The sequence below is a fragment of the Equus caballus genome, chromosome 5 (genome assembly GCF_041296265.1).
Source record: "Equus caballus isolate H_3958 breed thoroughbred chromosome 5, TB-T2T, whole genome shotgun sequence".
Lineage (NCBI taxonomy): Eukaryota > Metazoa > Chordata > Mammalia > Perissodactyla > Equidae > Equus > Equus caballus.
The window spans coordinates 23,863,937-23,885,095 of record NC_091688.1 but is presented as its reverse complement, the minus strand read 5'-3'; the positions used below and the strand labels follow the sequence as shown (position 1 = coordinate 23,885,095).

Here is a 21,159-nt window from a genome sequence, read left to right as displayed (position 1 = left end):
GAAGATTTTCCAGAGATCACTTTGCTACTCTTTTCTAATTTAATTCTGTCAGATAACATGTTCTACATGATTTCAATGCTTTTACATTTATTGAGATCCGTTTTATAACCCAGTGTATGGTTTATCTTGGTAAATGTTCCAAGTGCATTTGAAAAGAATGTGTATACTGCTGCTGGTAGTGTATAGATGTCAATTAGGTCAGGTTGGCTGGTAGTGTTGCTCATGTCTTCTATATTTTAAGGAATTTTCTGCAAGTTGTTCTGTCAATTATTCAGAGTGAAGTGTTGAAAACTCCAACTATAATTATGAACTTCTTTCTCTTTCCAGTTCTGCTGGTTTTTGTTTCATATATTTGGAGGATCTGTCACAAAGTACATAAATGTTTAGGATTCTGTCTTCTCAATGAATTGATCCCTTTATCATAATGACATGCACCTCTTTATCAAGTCTTTGTCTTGAAGTCCACTTTGTATGATATCATTTATGGTCACTACAGCTTTTAGGGTTTGCATGATATATCATTTTCCATACTTTTACTTACTTTTAATTTATCTGTGTCTCTGTGTTTAAAATGGGTTACTTGTGGTAAGCATATAGTTGGGTTTCACTTTTTTATCCAGTGTCAGATAATCTCTGACTTAACTTAGAGTAAGACCATCTACATTCATTGTAATAATTGGTATGGCTGGGTTTAAGTCTATCATATACTGTGATTTTTTTCTACTTTCTGCATCTGTTGACCATTTCGTTTTTTTCCTCTTCCTCTGTCTTCTTTGGGATTAACTGAGCTTTTTTTAAAGCATTCCATTTTATCTCCTAGACTGACTTGTTTTATATTTTAGTGGTTGCTCTAGAGTTTATTCATCTTTACTTTATCACAAGTTATCTTCAAATAAACAACTTCATATAAAATGTAAGAATCTTACAACTGTACTAATTCCATCCCTACCTCCATCATTTGTCTTATTTCATACATTTTACTTCTATGTCTTATAAACTCCCAAATGCACTGCTATTATTTTTGTTCTAAAGGATCAGTATCTTTTTTGAAAAATAAAAAATGAGAAAAGTTTTTTTATATTTACTCACATATTTACCATTTCTAGTGCTTGTTCACTGTTTTGTGGATCTAAATGTACATCTCAAATAACTTTTCTTCAGCCTGAAGAAGTTCCTTTAACATTTCATGTAATGCAGGTCTGCTGATGATAAATTTTCTTAGATTTTGTCTGGCAATGTCTTTATTTTGTCTTAATTATTGAAGGATACTTTTACTGAATATAGAATAACTACATTAACATTTTTTCTTTCAGGATTTTAAAGATGTTACTTCAGTTGTCTTCTGCTTGCATTACTTCTAATGAGAAGTTAGTGGAAATTCTTATCTTTCTCTCCTTCGATGTACTCTATCTTCTTTCTCTGGTTGCTTTAAATTTTTCGCTTTATCACTGGTTTTCAGCAATTTGATTATAATGTGTGCCTTGCTATGGTTTTCTTTAATTTTATCCTACTTGGAGTTCATTAAGCTTCTCAGATTTGTGGGTTTATATTTTTAATTAAACATGAAAAATTTCCAGCCACTTAAATATTTTTCTGTCCCTTGTTCCCCTCCTTCTAAGATTTCCAGTTACACGGATATTAGTACAAATGACACTGACCCACAGGCCAATTTTGACTCTGTTCAGTTTTTCAGCTTTTTTCTTTCACTGTCCAATTTAAATAATTTCTACTGCTATGTCTTCAAGTTCACTGATATTTTGTTTTGCAGTATCTAATCTACTGTTAAACACAACCTAATCAATCTTGAATCCTATATTCACCAAAATTATCTTTCAGGTAAGATGTGAAACCATACATCTCCTAGAAGAAAATACAGGCAGTACACTCTTTGACATCAGTCTTAGAAGGATCTTTTTGGATACCATGTCTACTAGAGCAAGGGAAACAAAAGAAAAAATAAACTAATGAGACTTCATCAGACTAAAGAGCTTCTGCAAGGCAAAGGAAACCAGGAACAAAATGAAAAGACAACCCACCAACTGGGAGAAAATATTTGCAAATCACATATCTGACAAGGGGTTAATCTCCAAAATATATAAAGAACTCACATAACTCAACAACAAAAAAACAAACAACCCCATCAAAAAAATAGGCAGAGGATCTGAACTGACATTTTTTCACAGAAGATATACTGATGGCCAATAGGCACATGAAAAGGTGTTCAACATCACTAATCACCAGAGTAATGCAAATTGTAACTACACTAAGATATCACCTTACACCCATTAGAATGGCTATAATTACCAAGACAAAAAACAACAAATGTTGGAGAGGATGTGGAGAAAAGGGAACCCTCATACACTGCTGGTAGGAATGCAAACTTGTGCAGCCACAATGGAAAACAGTATGGAGATTTCTCAAAAAATTAAAACTAGAAATACCATATGACCCAGCTATCCCACTACTGAGTATTTATCCACAGAATCTGAAGTCAACAATTCAGAGACTTATGCACCCCTATGTTCACTGTAGCATTATTCACAATAGTCAAGATGTGGAAGCAACCCAAGCGTCCATCAACTGATGAATGGATAAAGAAGATGTGGCATATATATATAATGGAATACTTCTCAGCCATAAAAAAAAGACAAAATCATCCCATTCACAACAACATGGATGGATCTTGCGGGTATTATATTAAGTGAAATAAGCCAGACAAGGACAAACACCGTATAATTTCACTCATATGTGCAAGATAAACTAACACATGGACAAAGAGAACAGATTAATGGTTACCAGGGAGAGGGGGTTGGGTGGGTAAGCATACGGGGTAAATGGAAACATTTACATGGTGACTGATGAATAATAATGTACAACTGAAATTTCACAATGTTATTAACTATTATGACGTCAATTAAAAAAAGTTAAAAAATATCCTTCAAAAATAAAAGCAAAATCAAGATACTGTATTTTTCAGCTCTAGAAGTTCCATTTGGTTCTTTTTACATCTTTAGTTTTTTGCCTCATTATCCTATCTTTAAAATTTTTGAAAATACTAATTGTAGCTGTTTTAAAGTTTGAGTTTGCTAAATTACATTGTCTGTCACTTATGAGTCTTTTTTCTAATTGACTGAATTTTCTCTTGGTTATTTGTCACATTTCCCTGCTTCCTCTCACGTCTAGTAATTTTTTTTTTTGCTGAGGAAGATTAGCCCTGATCTAACATCTGTGCCAATCTTCCTCCATTTTATATGTGGGTCACCACCTCAGCATGGCTGACGAGTGGTATAGGTCTGTACCCAGGATCTGAACCCATGAACCTGGGCCACTGAAGCAGAGTGTGCTGAACTTAGCCACTACACCATTGGGTCGGCCCCCTCATGTCTAGTAATTTTTGAGCGTCTGCTACAATTGTGGATCTTACACTGTTGAGTTTTTGGATTTGATGTCTTTAAAGAATGTTAGATTTTGTTTTGGTAGACAGTCAAGCTGCTTCTGCATAGACCTAAATCTTTCAAGGATTACTTAAGCTTTGTTAGGCCAGGTCTAGAGCAGTCTTTACATTAGGGCTGCTTTAGCCCTACTACTACTAAGGTGGTGTGACTCTTCTGAATGCCCTAGGTGTCCAACAAGGTCTCTACAGTATGGCTGGTTGGAACTCAAACATTCCTCAGCCCCGTGTGAGCTCTGGAATTTTTCAGCTTATAGCTTCCTGGTAATTATTCTTTCCCTAGTAGTTGTTTTCTTGCCCAGCCTGTGGGGTTTCACCATATATCATGTGCAGCTTAGCATTCAGCCAAAGACTCACAGCCTATGCAGATTTCTAGAGCTCTTTCTGTGAGGGGTTCTCCTCTCCTGTACTCAGCCCTACAAATTCTAGCTTCCTCTGGTTCTGTGAACCCTGATCTCTACCTCTTCAACTAAGCAAGACTACCACATTCTGTGTTGGTTATTCCTCCCTGAGAGGCAGTCTAAAAAAGTGCCTCCAGGCAGAGGAAAGCAAACTGTTATAGGGGTTACCTTATTTGTGTTGCTTCTCTGAGGGATTACATTCCTCAGCTGCCTACTGTCCAGTGTCCGAAAACAGTTAAACTTATACTTAAATTTATATGCTTATCCAGGTTTCTAGTTGTTTACAACAGAAGGAAAAGTCCTGTATTAGAATGTCTTCGAGGCCAGAAGCTGTTGCCTTATTTTTCAGGCAACAGAAATAAATGTTAAGTGCAAAGGAATCACAACAGAGTGAATAAGAAGCTAGAAAAGATAAATGTGATGGACAAGCATCTCAAAATATTTTTTCTTGATAATCCTGAAAAGTTGGTATGAGGTAGATAATAACATTCATAATTATAAACATCTACCCCATCCTATCCCACATTTATTGATACTGGCTCAGGCACTATATTAGTTGCTAGAGATACAAAGTTGAGTAAGATAAAGTCTCTTCTCCCCAAAAATCTGCTAGGCTATGAAGCAGATACACAGATTTTTGTAAAAACTATAGTGAAATATCAACATCACGCTTCATTCTCTTGAGGTTCTTTTTAGCAGCAGGTCCTTCTTTACTTCTAAGGCATAAAATATATAATATCAAGAACGTAAGTTTTAGAGGGAATCTATTCTGTGCAATTGTACACAATTGCAAATGAAATCCAAAGAACCCTCCTTCAAGGTACAAGCTTTCTATTCCACTTTTTCATTGCTACGAAGGGCAAAGGCTGGGGGAATGGTTTTGGGGGATGAAAGGGGATGGAGAAGAGTGAAGACAGGTGGTAGAAAGGGGAGAGAGAGTAGCATGCATAAGCTGACTAGATAACTCCCTGCACCCCATCCCTCCTGACAATGTGCCTAGTTCTCTGCTAAAAAGTCAATCAAGAAAAACACTAATTTCTCTTACGTCAACCAACAGTACAATGATATTTGTATGCTAAAAGGTAAAATTGAGTATGGCACAATTAGAAATGGTGTGAGCCTGGAAGTGTCAATTAAATGGCAAAGATTGTGAAAAATATGGAAGTTTAAGAATATTTTGAAATTTACAAAGGAGGACTTTGTTTAAAAAAAAAACGCTAGAAGTCTGAGGGGGAAATGAACACAGATGAGAAAAGGATAAGTAAAAATTAGTATTTCTTAAAAATATGAAAATGGATTGGATCAGTTGGGAGAAAAATAGCCAAGTGGCCTAGTCTGAGAGTAGGCAGCACTTTAAAACACAAGGCAAGGATTTTGGTATTGCTGTGTAAAGGAATGGTAGGTCAATGCTTTAGGATAGAGAAAATTAAAATGCTTTGTTAATTATATTCTCTTTGAGGAAACTGATCTTGGAATCACAGGCCTTAATAGATAGGGAATTATAACTGAAATTCCCAGTTGAAAATGCATATACCAAAACAGAATACTATAATGGGATAAAACATGGATCATTCTTTAATAAAAACATTTTAAATAATTAATTAGTTAATGGGAGAGAGGAGATGAATCTTAATAAAGCAAGAAGAAGAATATCTTTTTGTTTGGGAAACCAAAGAATAAAAATTTCAAGTTTAAGTTTAATTATATTAATAACTCAATTTTCACATCAAAGTTTAGCTATAATATACAAGAAGAAAATCTTCAAATTCAAAGAACTTCTTCTCAGTTATTTTTCCAAGTCAATGTTTTGAAAACATGAGGCAGGAGGTAAGCAAACAATGGAGTCAGAAAATCCTAGTTTTATCACTAGCTACATGCTGGAGAAGCTCTTCCTCGCTGTTTCTGCTTCCATAATACCTCTTCCAAAATACTGTGGTGATGATCAGGTAAGATTACACATTTGAAAGTATTCTGTAATGTAAACTGTTTAAATACCTTGCTGATTCTGGATCCAAAATCAGGGCTTCTATTGTGTGAGATATCAGTAAACAGCTCTGCTGCTGTCTGGATTAATGTTAAGGTTACACATGAAAAGAGAGAAATCTATAGGCTTTATTCCATCTGAATATTAAATAAGTCAAGATCAGGATCGCATTTTTAGTGAAGGTAACCATATATTATCGACTCAAATAGTCTAGAGTTTGTTTTTTTCCGTTTGGCTATATGTTGTCTGTAACAGTGATTCTCAAACTCTGTTCCAGGAAGGGTACTTCAGAGGCTGCCTAATGTCGGGGGGGGGGGGGGGGCCGCTTCAATCACAGATCTGTTTTTATGTAGGATAAAAACAGATATCTTAGATATAGGAGTCTTAGATACAGGAGTTTCACTGATAAAAGTTAAAAACAACAACAGCAGTAGTTTGTAGCGTGGTTACCCCAGAAGATTACAGGCTGGGGCGAAAGAGGTCTGTTTACCACCCTGAAACTGTATGCAAATTTTGGAGGCTATGTGCATATATGCATTTTGTAGGGGAAGGTCCATAGCATTCATTAGTTTTCGATCAGTAAATCAAAATGCCAAGAAGTACTGATTTATAGGTCCTACAACTTGAAAACAATTTATCTCTTCCTTCCCTTCAAAAAGGATTTGAGGCTGCTAGTAAGAAAATATGGAGAACTTACAGAGGGCTTCAGGAACAAAAGTGATGACTAAAGCTATTGTATAGATCATTAATAAAGGTGTTGGGAACTAGGGTTGTTAGCTATGAAGACAAGAGAGGTGAGACAAAACAGAAAATGGTTCTCTGGTGGGAAAATGTTGTGTGTTGTCTGTTGCAGCCCAAGTGTGCACTAAGTATGCAACAGTGGCAGGCCCTGGGTTTTGGACACTCTTCCTAGAGGTGGAGAAACACCACCATTGAGTCACCAATTTTTTTTTAAAGCCTGGTTGAACTTAAAAAGTAAAATTATACTGCTTATACTAGATTTCAAAGGAGAAATTATTAATTATAGTATTTCTTGGCTTACTCAATTTATATTTTTTAGTTAAGCCTATCTGAAATATTCACTCTAAATTTAAAAGAATATTTTTAAAGAACAAGAAATATTGGGGCAAGATTAGGATTAGGATACAGTTCTACATTCCTCAAAGTTGCTGAATCAGCATCAAAAGATGCCTGATAAAGATCCCCATATCGGGAAGCAAGGCTTCGGAATTCTTCCATGGACTGTTTCATCTATAAAGAAGGAAAATATCAATTATGATAAACAAACATGCTATCATTATTGTACAAACAACGCAAAAAACAAAACATAAAAAAACCCATCCTCAAACAATAAAAAAATCCGAAAAATACTTCAACTTTTTCATTTTCATTCTATTCATTTTTATAAACCTTGGTAAGAAACTACAAGTATGCAAGAGACTATAATTTATACACGACGTACAGAAACAAAAAACATTGCATTTTTAGCTTAAGTTCCACTAAAATAATTAACAAAGTTATAAACATCCCAAAGTTTCTTTCAAATGTCTGTCTTTTCTCTTTATATAACTATGCAGCATCTAGAGAGACATCATCAATCACTTGGTTGTTCTACAGAGACATCAGCCTATTTTTGGCTAGACAGCTGAGTTAATAAGCATCTGATGTTTAAAGCTTGTGAGTCAAACCACTGATTTTTAAACTTCAGAATTTTTCATCTCAAAACTACCCTCAAAAACCTCTGAAGTGTAAATAAAAACTGCACTGAAAATAAAGTTAAGACACACCTGATTGGAGATGCGACCACACCTCTGAAGGTCATTCCCTAAGGTCATGGCAATTGTGGTGGCGATTGCAGGTGGGGGGCTTGTCTTTAGGCTATTGCAAGTACAGATGAGTTGGGAGAAGGCTTGCAGAAGGTCAATCCTGAGTTTTACAAATTCACACTGAAAACTTAAGGGATTCAATGGTGTACTGGCAGCCTGGGGGAAAAAAAGATACATTTAAGACAAAGTAAACATAACAGCAAGATGGTGCAGTACAAAGTATTTGTCATAATCTGTGCAAAAGAGCAGTAGTTCTAACACTAATGGATAAACACCTACATTATAAGGGAAATGATGTGATATTAGAAAGAAAAACTTATTGCTACTAGCATCAGCTCTGAAAAACTACGTTCCATCAACATTCAGGTTCCTTAGTTCCTACGTTGACAAAGATCCCACAACACATGGGTTGGCTAGATCAACATTAGTAAGGTATCGTATGAGGAATGCTTCAAGGACATCATCAGTCCCCCCAAATCCCTTTATCACCTTCCTACCTTCCTAACCTGAAATTCTCATCACTGGAATCATTCAAAGAATTTTTAAAAGTTTGAAATGGGGAGGGTAGAAGGGCAGAAGAAATATGTTGCTAGACAGTCACTGTTAAAAAAGCATGTTACCTCATGGCTGCCTTCTTCCACTGCTAGCCCAGAGTAATTTAAAAAAGAATTTCTGAGTAGACACTTTAGAATGCACAGACAGGCCATCAAGGAAGAATAGGTCATAACACACAAATAAGTTTCAATGGGATAGAGGGGTCTCAGGGATAAGCCTTGGACAGCAAAGAGTAGCATTAGCTAGGTAGAGAGGACAAAGAATTGTAAATTAAGCCAGTGTGGGCAGAGAACTAAGACAACTTTCAACTGTTTAGCAACTGCCCTAGTGGAGAACCTAGCACAGTGTTCTCAATAAAAGGCCTACTAAAAATATGCTATTTTGACACTAAATGGAGGCCTAGTGAAATCAATTTTCCTCTCTGAGAAGATTCACTTAAAACAGGCTGATGCTGTTTCTTAGATACTGTCACACACTATTCTTTCAGCAGGAGAGCCAAGTATGTGACTTTGGAGTCCTAGAAGTTGGTTATAATATTATCCATCTGGCCAAGCATCACACACTGACCCAAGTGTGTAGTTATCTCTACTTTTAAGAATCAAATGATAAGTTTTATTATTTGGTAGCATTCATATTTTACCCTCTGAAATAGTTAGCCATGCCCTGTATCCTTTGTAAGAACACACACTTGCTCCAGTATCCCTCTCAAACTGCAAAGGCCCTTGATAATATATATAAGCTACATCCATATAAAACTATATAAGCTAGAGGTAATAACTGCATTCAATATATTGAGTTCCGTGGTTTTCAAACTTTTGGGATGCTTTGTTCTAATCATGAAACAGCACAGATTAGAATATTAAAGAGACCATTTCAATTGTTTTAAATTTCTTAGAGAAGTGATCTGCTCCTATAGGAAGACAAATTCCCCCTCCTCTGCCCCTGAAGCTGCTACTTGCTGTTTTTAATTCACTGCTTGTCAGCAACTTTAGAAGGGTCAGGGATACAAGTAGGTGTATATGATACTGTTATATAAATACAGTACAAACCATCCTACCAGACAAAAAACATGGGCAATATCGTACTAACATGCATTATAAAACTTAAAGAGAAGCAAGAAGTAGTTACAATGAGGGAGATTTACTGCCACTCTGGATTTATCGCTGAATATTTGATTGATGATATAAGATGGTAACTTTGAAAGCGATTGTGCATCTTGGATTGTGTTATGTGGAAGGAAAGCAATGCTAGATATAGTATACATGTTCGAAAAGAACACAGAAAAGACAGATTGTCATAAAGGTCAAAGATTTTAAAAGGTACATCGTCCATAAAAGACAGAAAACGTATAAGAAATAAAACTTTGACTACAGCAGTATGAATAACGCCAATGAAAAAGAAAAGGGATATTATTTATATTTCTTTACACTGGGGCTAAAGTTTAGACAGAGGTTGGGTTCTAAAGTCAGCCGGTAAGGCAAAAATTGAATATAATCAAAATTACCCCTAAAAATTCCTCAGGAAGGAATTATTTCCAGAAAATTCAACACAGTCAGGTGAAGAACAGCAAACTTAGAGCTCTCTTTTAATGCTCACTCTGGGGTATCAGCTAATTGAGAACTGTCTCCAGTATTTAAATTGCTATTTGCTTCCCCATTATTTAAACAGCTATTTTTCTTCTTCATTCTTGTTTTCTTTCTTTTTTTTTTTTGCCTAAACATATAGAGTTAAATCTGTGTTAAACATGAATGCAATTTTACTGAATTTCTGATGTGTAGTACATATCTTGTTTTCTAAATGGAGGTAGCTAAATAAACCAATGTAGCTGAAAAGAAAACTACCTCATAAGCTCAGTTAAAAAAAAGAAAAAGAAAAAGAAAAAAATATATAGTGGTGAACAACACATAATGAGAGTGAACCATAATGTAAACTATGGACTTAAAGCTCCTAGAAACTACCATTTTACTTCCTGTTTCTGCGAATCTGACTATTTATAGGTATCTCATATAAGTGAAATCATATAGTATTTGTCTTCTTGTGACAGGCTTATTTCACTTAGTATAAGCTCAGTTTTTGAAAGAATAAGCTAACCTTAAAGCAAAGGTAGACTAGATTGTTTTAAACCAGCCCTCCTGCTAAGAACAACTGGGAAAACTAAATACAACATTAAAAACATCTATTTGAAAGCACTGAAGAGCTACTAAGGCAACAAGGATTTAGAGAGCCAAAATCATGGATTGAAAGGAAATCCAAGGAGGTAAGACTGACCTTTGGTGACATTTCCTGCCTTGAGATATTTGCTAATTTGAAAGCTACTCCTCAAAGTCTGAGAAGCTGAGCAGAGCTTTCAGCCATCTCACACGACTAGGAGGAGGGCTGTGGAAAAGACTGCAGGATTTGGTTGTAACCTCAAAGGGCTATACCCTAGGAGGTAGGAGAACTCAAAAATATACTGGCCCTCCAAGGACTGAAGCCTAGCTTTGAATCAGTTCAATCCCTGATTGGATTAAGGTGATGTGCCCTTAGCCTAACCACTTGCCAAAAGCAGAGAAAAATATTTTAAGGCTCTGGATGATGTAATAACTATAATTTTTCACACACATTGTCCAAGACTAAATAAAAAATAACCTAACATACAAAAAAGACAAAATTCCCCAACCCAAGAGGGAAGAAAAGGTCAAAGGCACATATCACAATAGATCCAGATAACAGAATATCAGATAGGAATTTTAAAATAGCTATGATTAATATATTTTAAAAAGTAAATGACAAGATAGAGAATCCTGGCAGAGAACTGGAAAATATAAAACAGCCAAATGAAAATTTTGGAACTGAAAAAAAACAATAAATGAAATTAAAGCTTAAGGAATGGTTTGACAGCAGATTAGACACAATGTAAGAGAGAATTACTGAAATAGAAGATAGGTCAGAAGAAAATATTTAGAGCTGACTATGGAGAGACAAAAACATGATAAATGCAGCACAGAATATGAAAGATATGAGATATGGTGAAAAGAACCAGCACAGGAGCACTGGGAGTCGCAAATGAGAGAGAAAGGGAGAGAAACAATAGCTGAAGAGTTAATGGTTAATGTTCCAAAACTGATCAAAGTCATCAAGCTATAAATTCAAGAAGCACTATGAACCCTCAAAGGAGTTTATACTGATAGGAGTGTAAATTGGAAACCACCATGGGCAACTGTTCGGCAGCATTTATGAAAGCCGAACCTAAGTATATTCTATGACACAACATAACCATCTGGAAGCAATGCACACCTATTAAGAATGTTCATAGTCGAATTATTCTTAATAGCCCCAACCTGGGAAGAACCCAAATGTTCTTCAACAACAAATTGGATAAATAGATTGCCGTAACAGTCATCCAAAAGAGTATCACAGAGCAATGAAAAAGAATGAACTATTGCAACATGCAATAAAAAACATGAATGAATCACACAAACATAAACCTGAACAAAACAAGCTAGAATCAAAAGAATAAGACTGTGTGATTCCTTAAATAATGGTGAAAAACAAGGCAAGACTATATATAGGCTTAGAAATCAAAATAGTGGTTACTGCTGGGGAGACGGGTGAAGGTAGTGATTGAAAAGGCGTATGAAGCAGGGAAAAATTTCTTAAAACAGAAAACAAAAAGGAAGATCAATAACTTAGACTACATTAAAATTAAGAACTGCTGTTCACCAAAACATAGAAAGTGGGGAAAAAAAAGCCACAAATCAGAAGATAATATTTACAACTCAAAATAACCTACAAAAGATTAGTATCCAAAACATATAAAAAACTTTTACAAATCAATAAGAAAAAGAGAAACCTAGTAGGAAAATATGCAAAAAACTTCAATTGGTACTTCACAGGAAAAAAACAAAACACAATGGCCAAACATGAAACAAATGTTTAATGGTTTCAACAAAATGAAAAGGCAACCTATTGAATGGGAGAAAATATTTGTAAATCATATATTTGAGGAGGGGTTAATATCCAAAATATATTTAAAAAACTCATACAACTCAATAGCAAAAACCCAAATGATCCAATTAAAAAAGGGGCAGAGACGTGAATAGACATTTTTCCAAAGAAGACACACAGATGGCCAACAGATACATGAAAAGATCTTGAACATCACTAATTATCAGGGAAATGCAAATCAAAATCACAATGAGATTTCATCTCACACTGTTAGAATGGCTATCATCAGAAAGACAAGATAACAAGTAGAGGAAAGGATGTGGACAAAAGGGAACCCTTGTGCACTGTTGGTAGGAATGTAAATTGGTGCAGCCACTATGGAAAACATAGTGTTTTTCTCAAAAACTATGGAGGTTCCTCAAAAAGCTTAAAACAGAGTGACCATATGATCCAGCAATGCCATTTCTGGGTATATATCCAAAGAAAACAAAAACTCTAACTCCAGAAGATATATGCACACTCATGTTCACTGCAGCATTATTTACAATAGCCAAAATATAGAAACAACCTATGGATAAAGAAAAGGGTGTGTGTGTATAAATATACACCCTCCCCAAAACGGAATAGTATTAAGCCATAAAAAAGAACAAAACCTTGCCATTTGTGACAACATGGATGGACCTTGAGGGCATTATGCTAAGTGAAATAAGTCAAGACAGAGAAAGATAAATACTGTATGATCTCATTTACATGTAGAATGTAAAACAAAACCAAAAACCAAGCTCATAGATAGACAGAACAGATTGGTAGTTGCCAGAGGCTGGGGTGGAGGGTGGTGAAATGGGTAAAGGGAGTCAAAAGGTACAAACTTCCAGTTATAAGATAAGTAAGTCATAAGGATGTATGTAACGTACAGTATGGTGACTATAGTTAAAATACTACATTGCATATTTGGAAGTTGCTAAGGGAATAGATCTTAAAAGTCCTCATCACAAGAAAAAAAAAATTTGTAACTATGTATGATGATGGATGATAACTAGATTTACTGTAGTGACCATTTCACAATACACAGAAATAATGAATCATTATGTTGTACACCTGAAACGAATATAACGTTATATGTCAATTATACCTCAACAAAGTAAATTTTTTTAAAAAGTTTAATTGTATTAGTATTTTGGGAAATACCAAACAGAACCTCCAGACCATGCCACGTGAGGGGGAAAAATGTCGAGCAACAGGAACTCTTATACGCTGCTGGGAGGATTATAAATTTGTAAAACCACTGTGGAAAAATTCCTGGTATTAGCTAGTCAATTGAAGATGCACATAACCTATGCGATTCGACTCCTAGGTAGGACCTTAGAACAGTATTTCTTGATAGGGGCAGCAGTGTCCTCGGCATTTCAGGAGATTAGGCATCTCTAGCCACTGACCATCAAAGTCAGTAGCGGTCGCCCCCACTCCTCTATCACTGCGACAACAGAGACATCCCTATACTCTTCTAAATTGGAGCAGGGGGAAGACACACAGTTCTGACTGAGGTCTACTGCCCAGGGAGGGGTGTTCACCCTGCACACACTCGTGACATTCTGAACTAATTCTTTGTTGAGGGGAATTGTCCTGCACATTGCTGGATGTGTAACAGCATCCTTGGCCTCTACCCACTAAATGCCAGCAACAGAAAACTAACACAAACACTTTTGGATAACCAAAAATGTCTCCAGACATTGCCAAATGTCCCCTGGGCGGTAAAATTATCCCCAGTTGAGAATCACTGTCCTAGAGAAACCTTCACATAGGTACATCAAAAGATACGTACAAGAACGTGCATAGCAGTACTGCCTGCAACAGCAAACGACTGGAAAAATCAGAACTTCCATCAACACTAGAATGGGAACGTAACGATGTATATTCATATGACACAACACTATACGGCAGTAAAACTGACCTACAGCTTCATGCAACAAGATAGATGAATCTTAGGGACATATTTAGATAATCAAAGCAAGTCAAAGAAAGATATATATGATTTCTTTTTATATAAAATTTAAAAACAAGCAACATAAGACAGTACCTTGTTTAGAGTTACAAAAAAGCATGTTAAAATTATAGAAAAAGAGTAAGGGAATGGTACACACAAGATTCAGGATGGTGGTTACCTTTGTGGGGTAGGAAATGGTATATAAACACAGAGGATCACACATGAATTTTAAATGTCTCATTTCCTAAACTGGGTTCTAGGTATACTTGGATATTTGTTGTATTTTTTAATGTACCCTACATAATATATACATAGATATTATACTTATTCAATATTTAATAAAAACAAAAATAAAAAATAAATTAAAAATTCAGCACTGTAGGCAGAATGCTAAGATGGCTCCTCTGATTCACAGACCCTGGTATCCACTTTGGATAATCTCCTCCCTTTGAGTGTGGGCGGAATCTGTAACTTGCTTCTAATGGAACAGGCAAAGGTGATGGATTTTGAGAATATAATTTAGGTTCCTAATGAACTGACTTTATATTAATCAAAAAGGAGACTATTTTGGGTGGATGTCTCCTAACCAGGTGAGCCCATGAAAAGAGGGTCTTGAAGGTAGAGATTCTCCTGCTGGCCCTGACGCTTTCACAAGGTGTACAGCTGTAAGGAAATGAATTCTGCCAACAACTACCTGAGCTGAGAAGAGGACCCTGAGCATTCCTGAGCCTCAGACAAGACTGGTCCTGGCTGACACCTTGATTGCAACTTTGTGACAACATGAGCAGAGAACTCAGCTAAGCCATGCCTGGACCTCTAACTCATGGAAACTGAAATAATAAACGGATGCTGTTTTAAGCTAATAAATTTGTGGTAGCTCGTTACACAGCACAGAAAACTAATACAAACACTTTCTATAATTTTTATTCCCTAGAAGCAAGTTAATTCTTTCATTAATCACTGGGCTGGGAAATCAAACACCCAATGTTGCCACAGGGTGCCCATAAGCAAAGAACTTCTTTTTGAACTTCTCCTGTTTAGTTTGGTCGAAGCACGTAAAAAGCATAATCCTATAGCTGTATAATCTCAGGTTAGATCATCCAGGTGTCAGGCAGTAAAAGGGCAGTCCATACTTAGATCCTCTCAGTTAAAAAGACAGAAAGCTACTGTTAAATCCACACTTGTCAATGAGCGGACTAAAAAAAGAAATCTTTAAAAAGCCCTGACAGTACAGTAGAATCAGAAATGTGGGAAGTTCCAAACGACTGTAAGGATCATACTGCCTTCCCCTCTGTACTATTCTCAAGTGGAGAATCGCTTCCTGATTTTTTTTATCCTCAAAGCATTGCCTGACATATAGCAAGCACTTACAGTCTGTTGAATAAAAGAACTCCACTTCGAAAAAAGATGATTTGAGGCCCAATAACCTGCCTTAGGTCGCAATGTGTTAATGGCAGAGTGGAGACTAAGGCAGGGGCCTTCTGTCTGTCTATCAAGTACTTTCTTCTTATGTCAGAATTCAGTCTTTGATTACTGCCAAGACCCATTAAATACACATACCACACAAATCATTAAAAGACTGTTAAATATTCAACAGGATTTTTCATAATATCAATTCTATCTGCCTCACTGTTTTGTGAGCCTGTGTGTTTCACAGTTCTCACCATGTACTGTACTGAATGATTAACAATTTTCTGCTCCACATAAACTAGAAAACGAAACAATTCTATTGATTGGAACCAATAATTGTAACTTCTGATTTTCTGATGCATTTATTAGCCTGATTTAGGCAACAACGTTTTCCCAGAATAATCAAGAGGAAAGAACCACAGTAGTCAATGCTACCCTTTAAAATGGAGAGGAGCCAATTCCTATATTTCTGTTTTAAAACAGCAAACAACCCTAGCCAAAAAAACATCATACTTCAAAAGATATGTACTCACATTAGTCTGAATACTGTCTCTTCTGTGACATCTACTTATTCTTTGTTCTATTTTGAAGCATTTCTTTTGGGCTGGCCCACCATTAAAAATATTTTAGATTATGTGATAAATGTATGTAAAAAGGTCCCAAAAGTTTTACAGCCCTATCTAAATACACACAATTTTAAAAGTTGTGTGACAATGCTTAAAAAATGTTTAATGTTGATTATATGAAGTCTTTACTCATAAGGGGAAAAAGTCCTTGCATTAACACAGAAAATGCTCATTTTAAGGAACAGGTACTTAGGAATATAATTAATTTCAAGGAAACATAAGAAATGTTAAAGGTCTGCCCTCTCTGCAACCCCTTTACTTTCTTCACAGAAAAAAACGGAAATAGTAGCTGGGTGGCTGTTAATTTGGAATAGGATGATATCACAGAGGAGTAAAAAGTGGGACACTGGCATCCTTGATAATTTCTTTTTTATCTACAAAGCAAGAAACTCTAGTTCCTTAGTGAGTAGCTGCCAGGTATGATGCGGTGGGAGCTTTATGTTTGATGGTGGTATTGGTGGTGGTATTGGGGTCTTACTAACAGGAGTCTAGAAAGGGGGGACCCTATCTCCACTTATCCTTTCTGCGTGGATTCAGTAGTCCTCTTCATACATGGTACCTGACGCGGTACTTGATAAAAACAGAATGATAAACTTTCATCAACCTATCAATGTTAAAAAGTGGGGAAGGGTGAAGGATTTACTTCTCTGTCCTATTTACTACTTTCATATTGCCAAATATTTATATCAGCAAAACTTTCAGGGTAGTTAAAATAGGAAAACTCAAGAAGAGAGGGGAGACCATTCTCATACAAGTCATCATCACCAAGGGAGAGTTCAGAGGACTTACTGTTAAGGAAGCAATCCCTTTGTGGTAGAATTTTAAAGACTCAGCAATGCAAGAAAGTGCTGAACTATAATTCTCCTCTTGCAACCCAGTGAGACACTGTTCTGCATGTGAGAACTCCTTCAAACTATTCAGCCAGAAGTAGAAATGTTCCGAGGCAACTTGAGTCAGCAAACTCTGATAAAGCTCTCTGGCCATGTCATGATTACCCTAAAAAAAAGGGGGTACATGATGACGTTCTTACACTTGAATTAGTTGACATAGCAGCTAAAAGACAAACCGAAACCTTGGCTAAGTTTTAACAATCATTCCTCACATTACATAATACGTTGAGACTTCAGAGAAAATACGCTGAACTGCTTTTATGTAACACAATGCCTGAAATTCTTCACTGAAACAGTTCCAAAGAGAAAATAAACGAAATTAACTATAACCCAAGTTGAGAATTTTAGTTCAAAATATAGAAAGTATAAATACTTATTGTATGTCATTCTGTATGAGCTATTTAGCGGGGTGGGAGGGAGCTCCAGTAAGTTCCATGAAGAGATTAACAGCAGGAATACTGCACCTGCCTCTGGAAATGACTGGGGAGGAATTGTTACGTGTGTGTGTTGCGGGGGCGGGGGGGGGGAGGCAACGTGATGCGATTTAATGCCTGGGGGCCAGGGATGCTCAGTGTCCTGCAGGGCTTGGACGCTTGGACAACTGGGTATCATAAAGAATTGTCCTGTCAATAGTGCTCTTCCTTCCATTTGAGAAACACTGTACAATGAAAACACGTGCTTCAGTCACTTAGAATAATGAGTCAAACTTTCCTCTCCGGACTTGCCCTCAAAGGATTTCCATACTATCCAAGTTCTGTATTTCTTCTCAAACAAAATTAATAAAAACTGTTAGGTTTTCCATGTGGCTGAGAAGGGAGCATTTCCCGTTTCACTGCGGTTTTGAGGGTATAGCGCAAAATGAAAGTGGTATTAACAACCTAGAGCCAGAAAGAGCCCATAGTTTTGGAATTCCTGGGGAACTCCCCATAACAACATATATACAATTCTTATATAGGAAAAATTAAAAATTAGTTCCTTTCCTTCATCATCTTTCAATTCCATAACTAAAAAGTACTTCCATCTTTATTTTCAGTTTTGATGAGGAGCAACAATCACACAAGCTAAGGTTTGTAACCTGCCATTTTCACCAAACCAGTTCACACACAAGGATAATACATACCATTCTGGATGCCTGTCTGGCAATTCGATATACAGTCCACCCATTGGAGACACTTTCAAGCTGCTGCTTAATTACTGCCTTTATTTCAGCAGACAGTGCTTTCTGACTGGCTACAAAAATCACAGTGGCCAAACTCACCTAAGATTGAGCATGAAGTAAGAAAATCAAGAAAATCATTAATTCTATCCAATGTCATTGATAACTTTACCCAAAAGAGAGAAAAACTCATGAGAGCCCATCAAAAAAGAACGATGTTTTTCTTTTCACATTTATTAATTTTTTACTTTGAAGTCATTAATTTATTCCATTGCTCAGAGCATTGTTTATAATAGCAAATAATTGGAAACAATGCCTATAAATATAAATAAATTATGATATAATCACACAATGAAACACTATACAGCAGTGAAATGGATAAAGTGGAGGTACACTTATCAATATAGATGATTCACAAAACAGGTAAAAAGAGGCAGAATGCAAAAGATTACATGTAGTATGATAACATTTATATAATATTAAAAATACGCAAAATAATGTTGCATATTACTTAGGTAGTAAATGTCTAACAACATGCATGGGAATGATAAACACCAAATTCAGGACAGTGGTTATCTCTGGGAGAAGGAAGAAGACACTCCCAGGGAGGTACACAGGGATGTACAATTCAACAGTACTGGTGACATTTTTTTCTTAAGATAGGTGATGGATGCAAGAATTTTTATATTATTCCTGACAGTTTTTGAATATTATATTTCATAATTTAAAATTGCCTTAAAGTAGTCCTAACAAAAAAAGGATAAGGAACATTAGCCAAGAATGTGGATTCAAGAAAAAATAAACTTGGCTAACTGCTTCTTAGTATTCCAAAGCTGATACATACAAAGATCCATACATATTGTGATAACTGAATGATGTCATTCCCATTACCACTGTCACCTCGTCATCAGAGTAACTTTTCCTGATAGCAAATGAGATGGGGGCAATCTTTTACATAATGCCCCCTGGAGGATTACATGTAAACCGCACTTGAGTAGGTAATTTCATTACACTTTTTCCTAAGCCGTAAATCTGGATGAGCACAAACAACATAGAGTGGCCAATTTAAGGCTTACATCTAATTTATGTCTATTTAGAGGGTAGCCTATTCTCAGCCCTGGAGAATTTTCAACTAAACATTATTCTATAACTTCCTTGCCTTCTATTTCTTTCTAAAGCATGCTCATCTCCCAACGCTAGGACTATACTGAAACTTAAAGGGATCCTAAACAGCTAAAGAGGTCCTGGATTGGAAAAAGAGGAATTTGGACTAATTTGTGGTCACTGTTATCATTAGGTCTTTCACTTATATTTTTGGAAGTACAAAACAGGGTTTAGTTCATTATTTATTTGCTTTGTATAAGAAAGAAAAAAAATTCATTTTCATTTTGTTCCTTGTAATAAAACAAAAACATCAGACTGAAGACTTTGGCTACACTAAGCTGACTAGACAGAACTTAGGAAGAAAGCAGTTTCAGATTTGAACTAAATAGGGCTTTCTAAATCAAAAGTGGAACTAGTAAAAAAGATTATGGTTTCAATTCTGTTTTGACTTCAACATGCTCTTGGTCTTAGATAATTATTTTAACTTGTTTGTTTTGCTTTTTAAGTGAAGTCAAACAGTAATGTTGACTTCTTAAAGTAATTCCAACTAAACTGGATTCTATTCATCCACAGCAGGTTCAAAAAGCAGCTCTTTACCAGAAGCTCTTGTTGCTTGTCTGTGGCTGATCGTCCGATCACCTTGTAGAGCTCCATGAGGTCACCGAGCATTCCATCGCCCAGCACCGGCAGCTGCATGGCAATGGCGGCCAGGCAATGGCACATCAGGATCCGGGCAGCATCCTGAGCACTGTGCAACTGAGTCAACAAGGTCTCAACCACTGATTGGCTAAGGTGGGGCCTGCCCTTGGCCAACTTCACCATACAATTCAGAGCAATCTGCACATTGAATAGAAAATGGATCGGTTACACTTTAAAGGTATTACATTAAGCTTCAAAGAAAAGAACTTTGTATAAGTTATTAAGAAAGCTTTTTTGTAGGTATAACATTTTTCTTCATAAGAAACATAAGACATACTGAATCTCGTATTAGGATCTGCAAAATGTACAATGCTTAAAACTAAAATAACACGTCAGGACTGTACATTAACCACTCATTTCAATCTAAGACTATTAAAAAAAGAGTTGAGATGAAAATCACAATAACACTGAGGCGGCAAAATATATGCCAACTGAATGTCACCATTACTACACTTTCATTACTTTTCAAGAACTGCTTCTAAAGTGTGGTTTGTAAACTTACCTATGCCAGCATGTCCTAGGATGCTAATAAAAATAGATTCCTGGCCCTACCCATCCCAAACTTAATAGATTAACTTTTTTTTCGGTGTTTGCATTACTGAGAGTTTGCAGTTTAAAAAAAGTGCCCCAGGTTACTCTTAAGCACACCGATGTGGGGAAGAGTCTTCTAATTTCCTCTCTTATTTCGCAACTGAAATCTACAAACCAACTGCCTTTAGACTTCTATTCAGGCTAGTTAATGGCATCAGTAATATCCTACCTACCAAAAGTAGAAACCCAGCAGTCCTCTCATTTTTACATAGCCAACTGGTTGCTAAATCTAGTCATTTCCTCTTTTGTCAAGTCTCTAATATCCACCTCTTTAGCTTCTTTCCATTCTCTCTACCACAACATAATCTCTCCCTAATTCTAATCTCTTGAAAAGATGGGCCCATTAACCCACCCTTCATATTACAACTGTGTGGCTTTCAGATGTTAGGAAGACATAATGATGACTTTAGAGTCTGACAGACCCAGAGTTGAAGGAGCTTGCCTTGTGTTAGCTAGGTCTTTGAACAAGTTATTTTATCTCCCTGAGTCTTAATTTCTTCATGAGTGTACAAGGAGAACAAATTTCACTAGACAGGGTTATTGTAAAGATTGAAA

The 21,159-nt window shown here is 36.2% G+C and overlaps 1 protein-coding gene across 1 annotated transcript in view; it reads right to left on the bottom strand.

The window, feature by feature from the left end:
- Positions 1 to 21,159, bottom strand: part of INTS7 (integrator complex subunit 7) — a 90,904-nt gene that overhangs the window by 14,969 nt on the left and 54,776 nt on the right. Inside the window, exons 11-16 of the mRNA XM_001489352.7 lie at positions 19,912 to 20,151; positions 18,175 to 18,312; positions 16,954 to 17,160; positions 7,624 to 7,818; positions 6,984 to 7,087; positions 5,848 to 5,916 (exon numbers count right to left, since the gene is read on the bottom strand). Of these exons, the coding sequence (XP_001489402.1) occupies positions 5,848 to 5,916; positions 6,984 to 7,087; positions 7,624 to 7,818; positions 16,954 to 17,160; positions 18,175 to 18,312; positions 19,912 to 20,151 (953 nt within the window). The remainder of the gene's footprint in view (positions 1 to 5,847; positions 5,917 to 6,983; positions 7,088 to 7,623; positions 7,819 to 16,953; positions 17,161 to 18,174; positions 18,313 to 19,911; positions 20,152 to 21,159) is intronic.